Consider the following 19,415-nt stretch of genomic DNA (forward strand, 5'->3'; position numbering starts at 1 on the left):
GAGCATCACCTCCTGAACCCAGCACGTGGAACTGCCCCTCCGCTCAAGCAATCTCACCCCGAGCTGCAGAGTTAGTAAAGTTCTAAAACATGTTCACTGCCCGTGCTCCTGAAAGCTTGTGCTCTCCTCCAGAACGTTGTGTAACATTGGCTGAGTAGAGGTGCATCATCTTAAAACTTGTCCTGGTAAACAGCAACACCCCCAAACACTGCAGTGCATAAATATGAGACACAACACTGATGCTTTCAGGTAGGGACAGTTTATTTGCCCCTTTGAACAAATAAGGCAAGATATTTGAGAAAGATGAAACAAAATCTCCTGTATCAAACTGAGAGGAATGCAACAAAAGTTACTGTTCCATACATATACAAACTAAAGACCCAACACTATTATATACAAACAGCCAGATCTTACAAAACAGCATTTCAAGTCAGCAGTTTATGCCAGTGTTGCTAATTTCTTTGTTACAAAAAAAGTTAAAGCTACAAACTTCACATTTGTAAGTCTCACATGACTGACACCATCAGTATCTCTGGGTTTTAGAAGCAAAGAGAATGGTTTGTCCAGAACCCTTTCCAAATGCAGATGGGCCCAAGGAGCACATGAATTCTCAATTATGCAAGTTTTTTGCTTAAAACTTTGTCAAAACATCCTTCCCTTATGGTACCAGCCTTGGTCATAGCTTGGAGGACTCTGAGGAATGAACAGGTACTGTGATCCCAGACATTCTACAAAGGGACCAAAAGGGGAAACATTTTCTCCAACAAATGGAAAATCAGTGAAGGAGAAAATAATTCCTCTGCACTACAGCTCCAAATGCAAGAAACATCATTAAGTCTCACCCACTGCAAGCATTTTAGAAAGGTTCAAAGACAGTTAAGCCATTGGACCAGTTTTAGTTATTTTGGTTCGTTTGCTATATTTTAAGACAATCACGTCAGCAAAGCAGAGTATTTCAAGAGTGCTTACATTCAGTTACAGCAGTCACAGGTTGCATATTCTGTAAATAGACACCATCTCGTGGTGTTTCACCTTAAAGTTGGGGTTTCTAATGCCCTCTGATCTCTAGAGAGTTATCTATACAGTGCAGAGGAAAAATCCTTCCAGCAGAACAGGCTTGACCCACGCCACACGGGCAGTGCACAATTTACCATGTCACAGACCTCTGTGTTTGTCACACCAGAGGTACTGGGCCAGATCCACCCAAATGACTTATACAGGATCTAACACTGACCAGAGAACTCCCTGCTGAGTTGGAGGAGTTTCTCTGATGCAAAGGATGCTCATGAAAATTGCTCATCATGAACACATGGTTAGGGCAAAGCCCATTGCACAGATTCCAGATGAGCAATGGCAGGAGCCCTGATGTTCCCCAGTACCTGGAGCTGTCAAATTGCTGGCTATCCCAGGATGTGCTCCTCCTGCAGCATCCTACATACACTGCTTACTGCCTCCCTTTTCCTTAGGGACAGCTGTGATCCCACTGCATTAGCAAACTGAGACAAAGCCATGCAATGAGGGTAAGGATGGCTTGGTTCCTTTCACAGCTGTGGAGCAGAACTGTGAGCAGCAGCCAAGAGCCTGCTCCAGTGGGGAAACAAGACCCTACAGAAACATGAAACAAACACATCACCTCTGTAGCAGCATTTGATTCAGGAGACACTGCTGTTTAATCATCTGGGTGATGTACCAAGGCCAAGTTCAGAAGCAGGATGTGGAAACCATTCCCTCTATCAGAACAAAACAAAAATAACATTGGTAGAAACACTTGCTTTGCCCAAACATTCCATCATATGCTAGGCACACCTAGAACTGCACAGCTGTGCTGTCAGAGCCCAGGGGGCAGAGGCATGGCTCAGTCTCTGCCCTCAAACAGGCCTTGTTTTACTCTCCACTCTGATGTGAGCTGATTGCACCATCCCCACAGCGATTGTACGTGCCTGGGGCATTGTGGCTGATTGAGCTATGCTGGGCAGGATGGCAGGGAAATTAAAAAAAAAAAACAACAACACAAGAGCATCCAGAGGAGCTGGAAGAGACTGAACCTCTTCCAGCAGGACACTGGTAATTGTCTTCTCATCCAGATCGACTCCGCCTTTGCTCCACCACCATAAATGCACATCTTTGTTAATTTAACAGTCCTTACTTTCAGTTTGACTATCCTGATGTGCTAAACCTTGCAGAAATGTGAAGGATTGTGAAATCAAGTTTTTATTCAAGCATCCAAAGGTCTAAATTTGAAATGAAGCCTATAAAACATTTCACAAGCTGTGGAGATTTTTAAGTCCTCTTAGACACAGCTGAAGTACCTAATTCCTGAGAGAGGTTCACACAACTTCCACCCATTCAAACGCTGTTTCTTTTTCCCAGCACTCCATTCTCAGCAGGGTCTCCCTGAAGGACATTTCCAAACAGACAGACAAAGGGGTATCAGATCACTGACTGGCTTTTGGTTTTAAGTGGGTGTGGATTTTAAATTACAGAATGTAATTTCTTATGGAGGCACAACATGCTTTATCTACTCGTGTAAATTCATGAAGTACACAAAACGAGGACAAAACTGAGGTCTTGAAGAAATCACACTTGCTTAAAGCACACAGTGTAAGGCATGGGGCTTATTACAGGCTTTTTAAAAACTGAGATTTAAGTTTCTTTCAAAAGGCTGGAACAGTTTGTACATGTTCTCACCTGCTCTCTTCAGTGACCTAAAACTTATCAGTACCTTAACAGTAGAAACAGTTAACAGCTTGAAATCGAGTCTGTGCATTCACAAAGGAAAACAAAAACAAAAAACCCACAAAAGAATCAGCTGTTACAGACAACCATCTGTATTAACTTAAACCAAAATAGACTCCTGAAAGTTCAGTTGAAAAGAGAGTGAGCCAACTTTCATTAGCCAATTTCTATCTGGTTCCTCTGGTTTAAAAACAACCCTCCTAAAAACAGTAACAGAACTCTTTTGGAATTACGTTTTAAATACGTGTCTAACATTAAAACATAAAATCAGGATTTTCCACGTGACGGCATTCCTGAGTTCACAAAAGGTGCTATGGAAAAATAAACGAGCAGAAGTATTGCCCTCTATTTTGCTAGCATATTTCAATAGAAATCAATCTGTTCAGTAGTCATAAAAGCAAGGGGCTGATTGTTTGAGGCTGGGGGAAGGCTCCCCCCGTGGCTCAGAAGTTCTGCTGCCGCCGCTTCTTGGCTTCGATGGCGTCGAGGATGGGCTGGCGTTTGGATTGGTACTTCTGGCGAATCTCCTCGATCTCCTGCTCCATCATGGGGTCCAGGGCAGAGAGCCTCTTCTGCAGCTCATCCACGCTCCAAGTCTTCAGCTAGCAGGGAGACACAAGAGGAACAGAGACATAAATCAGTACAACCATCACCTGCACACCTGCAGGGATCCTGCTGCTCCTTGGACGGCCACAGAGCATCTTCCAGCAGGGAAAGACACCCAGAGCTCTGCTCCAGGCTGCTGCCCTCAGTGAGAGTGGTGGGAGCCCCAGGATACTGCTGCTGCTCATTTCACAGGTACATTACATGCTCTGGTTGCTGGCAGTGTGAGCACACAACCAACCAGTGAAATGTTTCCCCCATGGAGTTGCTTTTTTAATGCTTTGTTTTGCAGGCTTAGGACAAAAATGCTGCACTGAGATGGAAAGAAAGCAAAGTTCTCTTCTCCTCCCCTTTCTTTGCAATGAAACCTCCTTATGCTAAAAGACTAAGACATAGGGAACAGGAAGAAAATAATATCATTGACAAAAGCTGCATGTGAAAAAAAAAGGCAATTATGTACAATGAGGCTGAATTTCAGTCATGGTGAGGAATTCAGACTCTGCTACACCAGAAATCCCAGAGCACAAACACACACCAGGTCACTTTGGGTCAGCCTTGTACTGATAAAATATGCAAGTACAATTTGTATTTTCCTGTACACGTGAAGAAGTCAGGCTCATCTGGACGAGCTCCCTCTCCCTGAATTCTCTCTCTCTGCCTGACCTTTTTGTTTACTGGCTGTCTTTTGCTTTGTGGCAATTTGCCAAGTAAAAGTTTTGCTCTGTGATTACAGATGCCAAGTGTGGCCTGGGACAGTGTAGATTGTCCACAGCTACAGCCTTTATGTAATGTTATAATATTATAACTGGTGCAACAGACAGGATTTTAGTATAATGTTAAAAATATGGACACTGGAAGTGCTTCAAATGTTTACCTAAGCACCAGTCCTTTCCCCATCCAAGACCAAGTGATCACAGGAGAGACTGTTTTACAGGCACTCCAGCAGGACAGAAATGACTGTGCAGCACCTGCTATCACTAAACACCTGCTGTGGATGCTAAGAATATGCAAAATAATGTGGGTTCTTTCTTGTGCACAAAAAACTGTCAAATTTTTTTTGTTGTTTTCAACAAATGTCATAATTAAGTGACTTATCTTTATTTTCCTGCAAGTGGGGCTGTCCTAGTTTAGCTGTTAATTAATCAGCTGTCATGATTTTTCTTCAAGCCATTTCTGAACCAAAATATGAAGTGAAATGTTTGCTGCCTACAATAAGGCAACAAATGAATGTTTAATGGCAGTTTGCATCATTCCTTAAAACTAAGATATGGAACTCCTGATGCGTTTTCCTGAGTGGAAAAGATACCAGTCCCTAAATCACAAAGTCACCTGCTATCTAATTTCTCACAATGTCTTTTGAAGTTCTTTTGCATATTCTGCTAAATAACTTCATATTCTGCTGCTTCAAGATCACAAATCCATTTTAATAATCCAGGCACACATGAAACAACCTTTCTGCCCAGGGTATACAGTATTTCAGCCTTTCCAATCAGGCAACTGTTCATTAGAAAGACAAAGCACTTCCTCCACAAAGATATATATTATTTATACACATTAATGCAACTTTAACAGGCAGCAGTTTAAGTTGATGCATGGCACCAGTTGCCTTTTCACACTAATTTATTAAGGAGCAGGTAATTATTCAACATTCCACTTCCTCATAGTCCAGGGAATTGAAAAGTCAAATAAAAATGCAAACCAGAAGAAAATATTAATACAAGTACTGAATACATATACTAAGCAGCTACACCTCTCCCAGTGCTGGACTGCTTAAAGAGAGTTTTGGAACAAATCTAAACCACCTTGCTCAAGGTCTAAGCCAACTGTTAGGGCAATTTCTCACAATGATGTGAGAAATTGCCCTAGGGCTGCAATCTTCCAGAAGTGCCCTTTGAGCCTTCTCTGCCATCCTCCTGAAGTGCCTGGGTGCTGCTCAGAGCCAGAAACAAAGTGCCTGAGCTGGCAGAGCAGATGTACAGCAATGGGCTCTCCAGGACACGTGGAGTAAGAAAACAGTGCCCTACAGCTGTCCTTGAACAGGATGGAGCATCAGGGACATCCTCCACTGACACACCAAGCCTTCCTGCAAAGTGTAGGAGCTGCTTGCCAAGGGACACAACAGCTTTGACAATCCCAGGGACTGTGCTTGCCAGGACAGATGGCTGAACAGTGTGGAAGATGCTGGAGCACAGCTAAGTCTGGAGTGGGCAAAGCCCCAGATTTATGTGAGTATGAGCCAACTGGAAGTGGGTTACCTGCATGATGCAGAGCACAGCAGAGCTTACAGAGCTGGTCATGGGTTAAACACGGCAGGGAGGCTGGGGGAAGGAAGGGAGGCAAGTCCATGTGCCCAGGAGCCTGGGAGCACAGGAAACAGTGAGCATGAACAACTCACAGTTTTCACCTGGAACGATGGCACACGGTCTGTGAATGCCACACTGCTCCTGCAAGGGGGGGAGAAGCCAAAGGGCAGCGCTGGTGCAAGGCCCAGGAGGTGACTGCTCAGCCCAGATGAGCTGATGGGAGACTGGCAGGTGCCCAGTGAGAGCCACGAGAGCCACCCAGAGCAGGGGACACCCGGCCCTCTGCTCCTGCTGCAGCAGCAAGAGCCTGGGGACCCGGCCTGGGCAATCACTCAGCCTGTCCTTCCACCCACACACACATCTTCAGAAGGAAACAAAAGCCCAGCAAACTGTTCAAAATGAGCTGGCCTCCATTTCACTTTGCTGCCTGGCATTGCGCTGTAAGGCAATGCCACAGAAATGAAGTTTTAGACTCCAGTGTATCTGTTTCTGCACTCCTGGGACAATGACATTATTCTCTTAGAGAAATGCCAGGAGCAAAATAAGGCAAGAAGGACAAGGACAGCATCTCATGACAGACAGTTACTCAGGGTAAAGTCTCAGCACTGAGCAGCTGCAATTAGAGCTGGTTTTAGCCATGGGCTCAGTCCCATTCCTCTCCTTACTTCTCAGCATTTCCTCTGCTCTAAGAAGTCTAACTGTCTCTATTTTTGTCCATTCTGATCAAATACCTAAGACAAACTTCTAAAGGAAGGAATCTCATTTCAAATGTAAAGCTGGATAAAAAATACTTGTTCTAAGGTTGGCCAAACAAATCTATCAAAATTGTGAGGAGGCAGCACATGAAACTCTTCCAGCAAGCCTGTATGTTGAGAAAGCTAATTTTTAACTGTTTGATCAAAAGCTGAATTTTTACTTGAGATTTTGAGAATGATCTTAACTCTGTAAAAATGCCCAAATGAAGACATATGCCAGAGGTGGAAGTGCTCATCTGAAAGCCTCTCACCCACAGCTGTTGGATGCTGTTTGTTTTCTTCAGATACCACTGACAGCAACATCTTGTTTTAACATGCTGATGATTTCTACTGTATAATTCAGAAGGACATACATAATTATATCCTTTAGAAGGACATAACCTGCAGCCTTTCCATGCCTATGCAGTAGTGATGGACAAATCAGGAACAGATAATTTGAAATACAATTTCTTCCTCAAGGAGAAGGTTTGTAAGCTATTCATGACATTCCTTTGTCAGCATTTCTGACAGATTTGCAGACAACTACCCCACTGAATAATGTTCAACTCAGCAAACTGCTTCTGAGTTGCAGTTCTTTCAAATCAGCATTTTAAAAACAGGGGGGAAAACCCCACTTCATTTCTTACAGTCAGGTAAAGTGTCACAGCAACATGATATTCTACTGAATGTAAAGGAGCAAAAGGAGAATAATCTAAGCTCTCTGCAGACACAGCCACGGGTTTGGCATTCAAGGGCACCATGGTCTGAACTTTATACCTCTACTGTTCTGTCCCAAGCAGGACACAGCCCAAAACCCTGCCACCATGCCAGATTTCTGTTTCACATAAAACAACAACAAAAAAAATCTGTTGTAAAACACAAAGCCTAGAGAATTAACTCATCCTCTGCCCCGTCCCCACGAAAACCAAACAAAACCCCCAAAAATGGTGAAAACTTTTTGAATTAGAAGCTGGTGGAAATAATTTATCCCAGTCCTTTTAGTACCCAGAGCCCTCACAGCAAGGAGCAGCCGTGCTGGTTTGCCTGCAGCAAGGTCTGCAGCTTGCCCAGTCTGGGGCTTGGCACATCCTCTGGTCCCTCGAGAGCCCCTGAGCAGCACAAGGTCACCACTGCCTGGACCAGCCTGCACTACTGACATAAATACAGCTGCCCAGTGACCCCTGAGCCGCTTCAGCCATCATTCTGATCTGCTCCTCTGGCAAAGCCACTGCCAGCCAAACCTCCTTGCTGCATGAATTACAAGCATCAAGCAGAAATGAGCTGTTTCCCAGCAGCTTTCACACATTTCTCTCCCAACAAAGAGTTTTGGCCAAGCTCTAGTTCACTGCCTGCACAGGAATCAAAAAAATATTATCTTGGGACAAGTGGAAAACATGTTCCTCCTGAAATTTTCTTTTTACTCACTGACACTGAATTTGACCCCTGCATTTAGCACAAAGCCTTTTCTTTGCATGTCTGCAAGGTTTCAAGCTATCTGGGCTTTGCTTTTAAATACTATCTTTGAAATCCTGAGGCTTGTGCCAAACAGGAACCCTCCATCCCCTGGGTGGATGCAGCTTTTCTACCATCACTTTTCAAATGTGCAGATGGACCCTGGCTTCTGGAGCTAAAATTGGAGTAAGTACAACACTGGTAAGATGAAGTTACTTTCCTCCTGCTGAAAGCATTTGAACAGTTCTTCAGAAAGAGAATATTTCTAAGTCTTGGTACTACAACCAATCCTACAAATAAAATTAGGAAGTTGTTTTTCCTTAGCCCTCTAGACATATTCCTCTACCATCATTCCTGTGAGTTTGAACACTTGTCTTCCACATGCCCAGGGTGTTTTCCAAATTTCCTCCCACTGTCACCAAGAGCCTGTGGCTTTTTAGAAAGAAAACACCCAGCTGTAGCAATTGCTCTGCCTGCCTTTCACCCAGAGATTCCAGGTGGCATTTACTGCTCAACATAACTTGATGTCAAACTTTTAAGTTTTATATAGCCTTTAGAAAAACTGGCTTTGGCAATTATCACTTCATAAGGGGCAGTGGGAGTTTGAAGACTAAAATACAGAAATAATAAAATTGCAGCTTCCCACGCTACACAGGGAAATAAATTCTTAGTAGAAAAGATACAAGCTAGATGGGAGCCAAGGAAAAACAAATTAATTGTCTATTTAGCACAGCTTTTATTGTTATAGTTTCCTTTTAAGCCTAGTTTTATGCTGCAATCTAACAGCTCTTGACTGCATACCCAGTGATCAAAGCCCCCCACAAAACTCATCAATGCCATCAGCAGGGAGCACAACCCATCAATTTTTGTGTGTATTTAGACAGGCAAACTCTAAGTGTGGCTTGAGGAGGGGTTTTACCCAAATCAAGTTACCCAAGCTATGGTAAACATTAAATGCCAAACAAGAATTTGCTGTTAGAGAGAATGCAAAGCATTTCCACAGTAATACAGAAGCAACAGTCTGCTTTGGAAAAACAAAACCAGAACCAACTGGGACTGCAATGGTGTGGAAACCCCTCAGGGGAGGCTGCTGATGATCACACAGCAGAAGTGGCTACATGTGAGACAAGTATAAAACAATTCCTACAAGTTCAATTAAATGTTCAGGTGTCCTTTAGGAAGGGAGGCTCTTCACAGAAGAGAATAATTAAACTCTTGCTTCACTTGACCTTGGCTATCACCAAGGCTACCAAGATGCTTCCCCACTGATAAAACCAAGGGCACTGACACTTCCTTCTCCAGAACCCTGCAGGTCAGCTTGGTGTGAATCCACCTCAACTCCTGAACTCGTGTGCTGTCACCTCCTCAAGAAGAGTTTTATTTTTGGGAGGAGCTCTCCCATCCCAGCCACTGTTTGCAGCAGCCACCTTGGGGCAGAGCTCAGCCTGCAGCTGCAGGACTGCAGTGGTGCTACAGAGAGACAAGCCAGGGAGGGGTGGCAGAACCCAGGGATTCATCAGTGGGAGCTCTGACAAGTGTAAGAGCTGAGATTATCCTGGAATTAGCTTCCTGTAACTTGAAAGACTGGTTAAACAAGGTATCCATTAAATGCTCACATCAAATATACTCTGAGGACACAGATTACTCAAAAGTACTATGCACTTTTTTTAAACCAGAAAAAAAAAAGTCCTCAATTTCTCCAGCCAAAATTAAATTGTAGTAAGGTAATTTCTCAGGCTCAGCAGTGCTCCAGACTTTAGATCTTGAAGATGGTGATATAAATTGGTGTTGGAATAGCATACCATTTTTTTCCCATAGCATTTTTCCTGAAATGCTGCCTCAATATCACTTGGCATACTTTCAATCACTGCTCTAAAAATTAAGTGCCTCGTTCTCGTTCTCGTTTACGTTTCCAGCACGAGAAAGCTTTGATGTAATGTATGAGCAGGCATTAACTATTTATTCACTTTAAGTTGTCAAATGCAAAGGACACAAGGACCTACTGGCACTTTCTGACCATTTCTCCTCATCCATCAGGTCCCTACAACTTCACAGATCTGTCAAGCAGCCATGCTACAGAGGGGCTGCAGTAAATCAGAACGAGCCCTTGTGCCTACACAAGCACTAATTATCCTGCTTTTCCTTCCTTTTAGCATCAGCATGTCAGTGAAGTTTCTCACTGTTATGAAAGCAGTGGATGAAATGCACTCATTGTGGGATTTCATGCAAGATTAAAAATACAGATATTAATCTTTCAAAAGATTTGAAAAATAAGTCTCAGCAGCACAAGCTTCTGCTTTTAAAGCACCTTAATTATTTAGGCAATATACTGGCAAAGCACATCAAGGGCTGCAGCATCCAGCACCAGCCAAAAGAGCACTGCAGCTACAACTGCACAAAGATGGAGAGATCACAGCAGGAGCTGTGATCAGTACACATCTGGAGACTCTTCTGAGGCCCCCTCACCTGAGCAGCAGGTGGCTTTCCACAAAGAAACACCCCTGTCAGTGAGATCATCAGGTGACCCACAGGTCAAGTCAGCTTCAGCCAGTTAAATATTTAAGTGCAATCACAGCATCACTTTTCTGAAAGAAAAGATGGACACTACCACACACTCAGCTTTTGATCCCCAGCTGAACTGGAGAAGTGCATCTCAACAGAGAGTTATATCAGAGGGGACCCAGGGGCTCTCAAGAGAAGTGTTTGGGATGGCTCTACCTCACTGGCACAGATGTGGAGCTACTGAAAGTGAAGCACCTTATTGTTATGATACCAGTAAGGATCCCAGGTCATTTTCCATGTAGCTCTGCTTACTTAATTAAAATAAAGGCTCGTGACACCAGACCATGGTATCTGTACTACCCCTGCAGAATTCCTGCAGGGCCATGTGTGCCATCCTTCTCCTTGCCAGACACACTGGGAAGATCGTGTCTGAACTGGAACTGCCTCTGCAGGAATGACAGACCTCTCTCCCCAGCCTGGCAGCCTGAGCAAGGCTTCTCCCAAGCAGGCACAGGATCCCAGCTCCAGGGGCAGCTGCCCCTCTGCTCCAGCACTGCTCCACTGCTGGGGTCTCACCAGGGCCTGCTGGGGCCACTGTTTGCTACTGCACTATACCTTATTTCAGGCTACATTTACACCCATAATGTTTGATCCTACTGGTTCAGCAAGGACCTTTCCCAATCCCACCTTGAGCAGCCCCTTCCTGTGGCTGCTCTGGAACAGACACACAACTGCTCCTCACCAGCTCAGAGGCACCTCTGCCTTCCTACCCTCCCCACACTTTGGACATTTTCCCCTATTCCTTGAAAGCCTTTAGGAACCAGAGAGCAGCTTTGCTGTTGGCAAGTGTCCCCTGTGGCAGGGCAATGTGTATTCTATTGGCCATCTGTTAGAGGTGTGGCAGTTCTCTTATGTTAATTGGGCAGTTTTCCTTATCTCTTCCATAAACCAGTCCTCCCTCCAGGAGATCTCTTCTGTTCATGGGCCATTAATTATTAATTATCTTCTGTTCATGGGCCATTGAGTCTCCCTGCATGGCTGATAAAATTCCATCATCCCATGGGGAGATGCTCCACCCAGGGGAGGAGCCAAGCATTCCTACCTGGATACAATCTGAGATTCTGGGACAGCAGAGCAGCTTCTCCACTGGATTTCCCAGAGGAGCAGCAGCTGCCTCTTCCACTGGATCTTCAGAGGAAGAGACTGCACCTTTCTACAGGATCCCTGCTCCAGCAGAACCAGCCCTGACACTCCTGGGGGACTGCAGCCACAATTCCAATGGGACTGCTGCCAACACCCTGACCCACAGGGTGTCAGGTTGGGTTCTGACTCTGTCAGTGTTGTTTTGGTTTACTGCATTGTTTATTTTATTTTTTTATTTTCTTCCCTAATGAAGAACTGTTATTCCGGAAAAAAAAAAAAAAAGGGAGCAGGAATAAGAGGAATGAGAGCCCCTTAATTTCAAATTTATAATAATTCAGAGGGAGGGGGTTTGCATTTTCCACTTCAGGGGAGGCTCCTGCCTTCCTTAGCACACACCTGTCTTTCCAAACCAAAACAGCAAGGTATCAGGAAATTCCCAATTTCAGAGGATCACAGCCAACATCCCATTCCCCCAGGCTACCCTGACAGAATTGTGGGAACACCACAGCCTGGATCCACAGCACTGGCATCCCTGGGCTGCTCCCAGCCAAGAACTGCACTTCACTAATCCCTGCTGTAATCCTTACAAGGCTCAGGGAAGTTTTGGAAGCCCAGCTATAGAATTCTGCAAGCTGCTACTACCCTCAGCATTGCCTGAAGTATTAAGGAAGAAAACCCATCCAAAGGTCTACTTGTAGATATGAGTGCTGAGTGATCATTAAAAAAATGAAGCTTTTTTTTAAAAAAAAAGAGCAATTCATTTCAATCTTCTAAAGTCCAAGATTAAATTTCCTTTTTTAGCCTTAGTGTCAATTATGAGCGTGAATAGCCCCACTGACTTCCAAAATCATCCCAAGTCCTGTGCACACTTAGTGTAAATAAAGGAAATGACAAATGGTCGTGACAATGGTATTCTGCAGTACTGAACTTCAGGAAGTCCAAACCTTGAAACCCTTTAGCAACTTAGAAAGTGGCTGACTAATCCTATAACCACAAAGACAAGTTATCTCACTGCTATTCTTTTTTCAGTAACTGAATTACAAACTAAGCTAAAAGGTCAGCCTGTCTGGACAAGCAAGCAAGGGAAAAAAAAAAAGTAAAAAAACGAGCACCGTTTGCTTTTAAAAAGCACTTGCTTGCCAGAGGTTTGATTAAATAAAAACAGCAGGGTTTTTTTCCTCCTCTAAGTGATAATGATTTAATTTTCTTAAGTAAGAGTACAAAAATACCTCTGAACATGCTAAAATAAATCATGTCATTAGGCCATGAGGATCTGGCTAGCTGCACAACTCAGCTATAAATTACAGAGCTGACCAACGTGGGCTTTTTCTCTTTTTTTTTTTTAAGAAGAGCAATCTGTCAGAAAATGCTGATTCCTTCAAATCAAACAAAATTTTTTTACAAATCAAATAATTTTTTATAAATTCAGAAAAACTGGAATCCTTATTGGCATTCATAACAATAAGGTGCTTCACTTTAACAAAGTTCTTCTAGGAAGGGTACATATGTCTATAAAGGAGCTCCCTTCCAATTCCAGGCACCCTTCACCCCTCTCTCCCTTGTCCTAAGGGCCCTACTTGCTGAAGGATTAACAATTAATTTCTTCATTCAGGATCATGTATCCTGAATAAAGCAGAATAACTGAAGTAAGAATACCTGAACTCAGAGTGATTAATTCATACGATATTTCTCAGTATGAAATACAAATGTAACTGAAGTGGTAACCAATTAATTAACACTAAATCAGTACTTGAATACAGCTTTTACTAATGATGTGGAGTAAGAAGCATCATTAACATATCTGAAGACTTCACACACTCAAATCTGCAAGGCAGATTTTTAGGCCTTTTCACTTTTAAGTGAATGCTTAAAACACAGAGTTCCAATTTCAAAGGCTTCAGACTACATCATCCATGGCAAGCAGCCATCACAGCTTTAAATAACTTGGGCCTATTTATCTTAAGAGTATTAAACTTTATTCAACAAACATTTTTAAGTCTTAGTCTCCCATTTTAGTTCCAGCTCCAGGAGAGCTGCTGAAAGGGGTTTGCTTTCAGGAAGACTCCACATTGTCTACCCAAAAGAGGGGCTCATTAAAAACCCTGGTCCAATGCTGCCCTGCCTCCCGTTTCACTCAGGGAAAGGAGGAAACAGCTGCAACTTGAAGGCAAAAAAGACAGGAAGGAGAATTAAAAGCTTTCTGAGGAAAGACTGAAATACAGAGATTTCCAGGGCATTCTGGAAAAATAAATAGCTCAATGTCCATGCAGTTGTCTTTAAAACCAGGGGCATATATTTAAGAGGCGAATATTTTTTGGGACAGTCCCCAAGTGAGCCATCTCCACAAAATCTGTCTTGAATTAACCTGCACAATTCACTATGAAAGGTTTCCCCAGTTGTTCACTTTTTCTTGTTGTGTCCATTTATAACAATCCTGCGTGATGGCAGGACACAAAACAAGGAATTAAACACTTCATTCCTGAATAATATTCCTTTCAGACCGTATCAGTCTATGTGTATTAAGCTGTTCTTTCTCCCTCTTCCTGAAGGTGAAAGCTTTGATTATCAATCATAAAATGGTTTGGGTGGGAAGGGACCTTAAAGCCCATCCAGTGCCCCCCTTGCCATGGGCAGGGACGCCTTCCACTGTCCCAGGTGGCTCTGAGCCCTGTCCAGCCTGGCTTTGGACACTTCCAGGGATCCAGGGGCAGCCACAGCTGCTCCGGGCACCTGTGCCAGGGCTCCCAGGGAAGGATTTCACCCCAATATCTGATCCAAGAACCCCAAGGTTACACACACACACACACACACACACACACACACACACACACACACAGCAGTGTGTGGCAATAAGCAATGCCTCGATGGTCCTGCAGGTTTTAAAGGGACACAAGAAGAGGCTGCACAAGGTCAAATGCACCAGGTCCAGCAGTCAGAGCTGAGGGAACTTTGCTCCCCTCACAGTTCATCACTTCAGGCACTGGTCCAGGTGAGAACCTGCCCACTGGAAAGTGCTCACAGAGGCCTGATGGAAGCTTCATGCCCTGACTTTTCCAGATGGCCCAGACTCCATCCCCCAAAGGCAACCCAGAGCAGCTAAAATAAACTCTCCATGCAAAGAGTCTCCAAAAGGAGCCCTTTTTGGTACAGATGAGAAAAACCTGGACAAGCTTGTCTTTTCAAGCTCCATTACCCTTTGCAAACATTTGCACTGACAGATGAGCTGGAAGAAGATTTCAGAAGCATTTCAAATAGATCTTGTTTCAGCAGCAGTGTTCTTTCTTTAAGGGAGATGCTGTGCTGTGCCAAGAACACATCCAGCCCTGAAAACAGATCTCAAGGCACAACAAGGCTCAAACAGGTTTTCTGAAGAATTCAGTGTGGTCAGAGAGCATTTTTCCAGCATAACACCTTCAGCTACCAATTCCTCTCCCCTTTCTCCCAAAGCAGAAATGCATGCAGCAGCAGTGGAACAAACCCAATAAGCAGAGACCCAGGATGAAATTCTTTTAGTTACTTAGCTCATCTGCAAAACTTTCAGTCAATGTCTTAGCAGATTAAATCTACAGTAGGCAAGGGGCCTCCAAGATAGTCCAGGAAGATGAATTTACAAGTCTGAGTACTCTGATATGAAGTTAATTTCAGGTTACATTATTTCAGTCTCCATTAAGGGCTATGACCTAAGCAACAAACTACAGCAACTCATTTTACTTCCCATTCACTGCAGGTTTCATCTAAAAGCCTCATGTCACAGAAGGCCTGCTATATACAAAAATATAGCAAAAAATGAAAATTTGACAGCAAGCTGTGGCAGTAAGTGCTTTGCAGTCAATGTCAGTTTGCACCAAAGTGAAAGCAGGTGGTGAGCAATGACCCTGTTACCAAATGGGAGAGAGCAAGAATCTATTCTCTTCCCCAGCAGAGACAAGAGTCATGTCTTTGAAGTACCTTTTTCAATTTTAAATATTGCTAACAAATTTTTAAAACAAATGTGGCATATTCTTCTTTTGTTGTTGTTACAAAGGGAATTTGGAAAGGTTTATCAAACCTACGTACACAGAACTTGCTGTGAGTCACATTGGCCACAAATCCAATGAGGTTTGCAGTGAGGTTCAGAGTGTCTTCCTCATGCAAATGTTACAGAACATTCAAGACTACTTAAACAATAAAAAGGAGAAGCAAGCTGCTCCTGGGTTTATTTTTAAAAAGATTGTTTGACTACAAGGTGACAAGAATGAACCATTTGTCCTTAATAAAGATGTCACAAGTTAAAAGTATTTGCTGGGAATAACATACTAAGTATGCTGGAAAGGTAATGCCTAAAAGAGAAATAAACAATTAACAGAGCTTTAAAAATTCTTGGCAGATGGCTGAAGAGAAAAAAAAAAGGAAATCCATTCAAGGAATGTCAGTGTTATGAATCAAGACAGGTGACATTTAAAACCAATGAATAAAACATCAGGAAAACCTGTCTCTTTTTATAAATCATACTTCACAGTGGAACTACATCTAAGCAATACACTTCAAGATCCTCCTCAATAACCAGGAGATACCATGGGGGTACAATTCAGGTTTGAAAGTTAATAATTTTCTATCCTGGACTGCCTCCTGTTGTCAGAAAAACAGTCCTTTTATTCCAGTTTGTTTATTCCTCCCTCCCACAAAAAGGAAAAAAATAGTAGCCTTAATGCTCTCCCACAGAAAGAAATCTTTATTTTAGATCCAGCACAGCAGAAACAAGTACCTCAAGTTTTCTTGCTTCCCAGCCAGGAACCTGCCCTAGTTCCACAGTGCCTGGACAGAGATATCAATCAGCCATCCCAGATCTGGCCTTATCTCTCAAACTGATGAATGCCCCAGCAAATAAGTTCACTTTATGTTCAAAGTAAGACTATTGGAAGAAGTCAGTGTCTGAGAAGTAATTTTTATTCCAGTCACCACTGGGAAAAAGGAGAGTTCATGACAGATGAAGGGAAGAAACACTTGGACAGGGAAATCCCTGAAGATTCACTCAAAGTGTTTGGTTTAGTCTTCGAAAAATGTTACTGAAAAATGCTCTACTTTAACCAAACTTTTTTATTCTTCTACACAAAACTAATGTATTCAGACGAATTTTTTGAACAATCAATCTTGATTCATCACACAAGGGTCAGAGAAACTTGCTCTCTTAGAAAATGAAGAATATAATCTAAGTTTCATAATAATTCAATAGAAGTCACAAGATTATTTGATTTTCAGTGATGCTGTTTAAATGACCTACAAATGTGCACACTCTAACACAACTTTTTTTGCTGCTGTCCAAGCAGACAGACTTTCTGGTGTCTCAGTAACCAACTCAAATTACTCACTTGAGTATTTTGTCTGGGAGAAAGGAGAAACAGAAAGATTAGGGCAGAGGCCTGCATCTGACACCTTTACCAAGCTGCTTAAAAGGCAGAAGTAAAAAGAAGATAAACCTAAGAGGATCACAGCAAAGTCAGGAAACACTGTAAAATGATAAATTACAAAAAGTCACACACCAGCAGCTTTCCCATATAATGCAAGTATTCCTAGCATCTGCCTTAACCCTGCATCCTCAGCATGCCTTCCTCCTACTGCTAGCAAAGACCCAAAGACCAATTCCAACAAAATAAGAGCCAATTATTCAGTCTGCCATCATTTTCAAAGCTGGCAACTGCACAGAAAATACTCTCAAGTTTTTAATCGATTGAACTTTTAAAAGGACAAAAGGTAGTAAAGCTATAAAGCATCAATATTAGATTGCTAACAAATGCTATCCAAATGGATGTTCAGAGAAACCAAAGCCGTTGGATGTTCCAGATCCTGGCAGACAACGAGCTGTTCACAAGACAAATGACACCTTCACAGACAGAATGCAATAAATTAGAGACTCTGGTCATTGTAAAGCAGCGTGTGTTTACTGTTATTGATAAGCAATAAATCACCTGCCCTCCAACAGTTCCTCCCCATAAATCACTTGCAGTGAAAGAAACAGATGGTTCCAGTGTGCAGCCATGAGAGCTGGGAGAGGGGCTGGGCTGTGCTGAGCCATGGCCACGTCCACTGCAGGTATTGCACAGGGCAGCAGCAGCAGCTGCAGTTCCTGCACCTGGGGTTCCACTGGGACTGTGGCTGGGTGGGGCCAGGCTGAGCAGCACCGGGTGCTCCAGAGGGCATCCTCACTGCACCTCCCTTGTCAGAATTCAGGACATCCCTCTGGCTGTCCTGGAGTGCCAGGACCCCTGCCAGGGGGCTCAGAGACCCTGGCACAGAGCCCAAGATGTCTGTGGGTTTGATTATGACCCATGGAAAAAATTACCAACCTTAGATGAGGATCTGCAAGCCATGAAAGTCTAAGTAGAATAATAATTAGTTTGTCATGGGTGAAAAATAGATTTTTTGGGGTTTTAGAATGGGAGTTCAGGGGGCAAGATGGAGGAATCAGGGCATGTCCAGCCTTTCTCCTTCTTCTTCTTGGCCTTCATCTTCTGCTGTGATGTTGGCACTTTTAGATTGGTTTAGAGTAGAAGCTCCCTGTCTAACATAGGTGATAGGTATTGGGAAGTTATGGTAAATAATGTACATGTAGTTTTTAATATGAAAAGATAACACCACCCTGGGGGCAGGCAGAGTGCCTCTGACTGTCCTGCTGAGCAGACCTCGGCTGGACAGGAGAAAGAATATTATAGATAAGAAACAATGAACAACCTTGAGAACGAGAACTGAAGAGTTCTGACTCCTTCCCTGACTGCCAGGCTGGGAAAAGAGACTTTCTAACACATCTCGGGGTCACTCTGAGCAGCAGAAGCCCCGAGACTCCCTGGCCTGGACTCCAGCCCACTGCCATCCCCCCTGGCTGGGTCCTGCCTGCCTGGACCACACCTGACACACACAGGCACACTCTGATCTGCAGGTGGCTGTCTACCCATAAAATATAGAATTAAATACATATAAACAAGATACCATGGTCCTAGTGCTCTGGCAGCCTTGCTCTGAAAGAATTCAGCTTTCTATACACTTCAATTTCCTGCTATCACACCAATACCTAACTTGTCTAACCAGATTCACATTCCCATTTTCACTGCAAACAAACAGCCTCTTGTTCAAGCTGAAGACACCATTAGACCAACACACTTCCCTTTTTTGCTGGTAAAGATACCAGAAGTGGGTTTACTTATTTATTTATTTATTTATTTAAAAAATCTGTTTCCAATGTAAAGTTTTTGAACTACTAAGTAAAATCACAGAAATGAGGATATGAATAATAACAGAATATCCCAGGTGAGATCACCATAATCAATCACTGTCTCCAATAAACAGAAAATTTTATTTTTCTTTACTACTTCAAGAAAAATAATTATATCTTCACTCAGGGAAGAGGAAGGTTTGCTTTTATCTACATTATACTTGTAAAAAAAGAAAAATCTAAGCAGTAGCTGTTAAAAGCCCTAGCCAGAAGCTGCTTAGAGACAGAGAAAATATCAGTTTCCTATCAAATAATTATAAATGGACATGCAGTTATTCAGCTATTTGAAGGAGACTGTAGTTGTGATACCTTCTGCAATTTAAGATCTCCAAAAGAGGCAAATATGCTTTTGGAAATTGGACTTAATTAAATTTTAAGAGTTTCCTTGATGTTTTGCTTCAACCACTTGTCAGACCACTGACTTGGTGAGCCAGCATCCAACTCCTACAGCTTCCAGCTCCAAGGAGCCCTGGGCAGCTCTCAGGGTAAGCAAAGAGAACCAGAGGCCAGTGTGACCCTGTTCACAGGGGTTTTTGGTTGAGGGAAGAGACGAGGATCTGACTCCATGTTTCAGAAGGCTTGATTTATTATTTTATGATATATATTATATTAAAACTATACTAAAAGAATAAAAGAAAAGATTTCATCAATAGGTTAGCTAAGAATAGAAAAGGAAGAATGAATAACAAAGGCTTG

At 43.0% G+C, this 19,415-nt stretch overlaps 1 protein-coding gene across 2 annotated transcripts in view; it reads right to left on the bottom strand.

The window, feature by feature from the left end:
• Positions 1 to 243: 243 nt before the first annotated feature.
• The window catches only part of STK4 (serine/threonine kinase 4), a 48,390-nt gene continuing 29,218 nt past the window's right edge, over positions 244 to 19,415 (bottom strand). For both annotated transcript variants that reach the window (XM_066561335.1, XM_066561334.1), the window contains one exon: positions 244 to 3,338. In XM_066561335.1, the coding sequence (XP_066417432.1) occupies positions 3,180 to 3,338 (159 nt within the window). In that variant the 3' untranslated portion in view covers positions 244 to 3,179. The remainder of the gene's footprint in view (positions 3,339 to 19,415) is intronic.

This window comes from Molothrus aeneus, chromosome 17 (assembly GCF_037042795.1).
Source record: "Molothrus aeneus isolate 106 chromosome 17, BPBGC_Maene_1.0, whole genome shotgun sequence".
NCBI lineage: Eukaryota > Metazoa > Chordata > Aves > Passeriformes > Icteridae > Molothrus > Molothrus aeneus.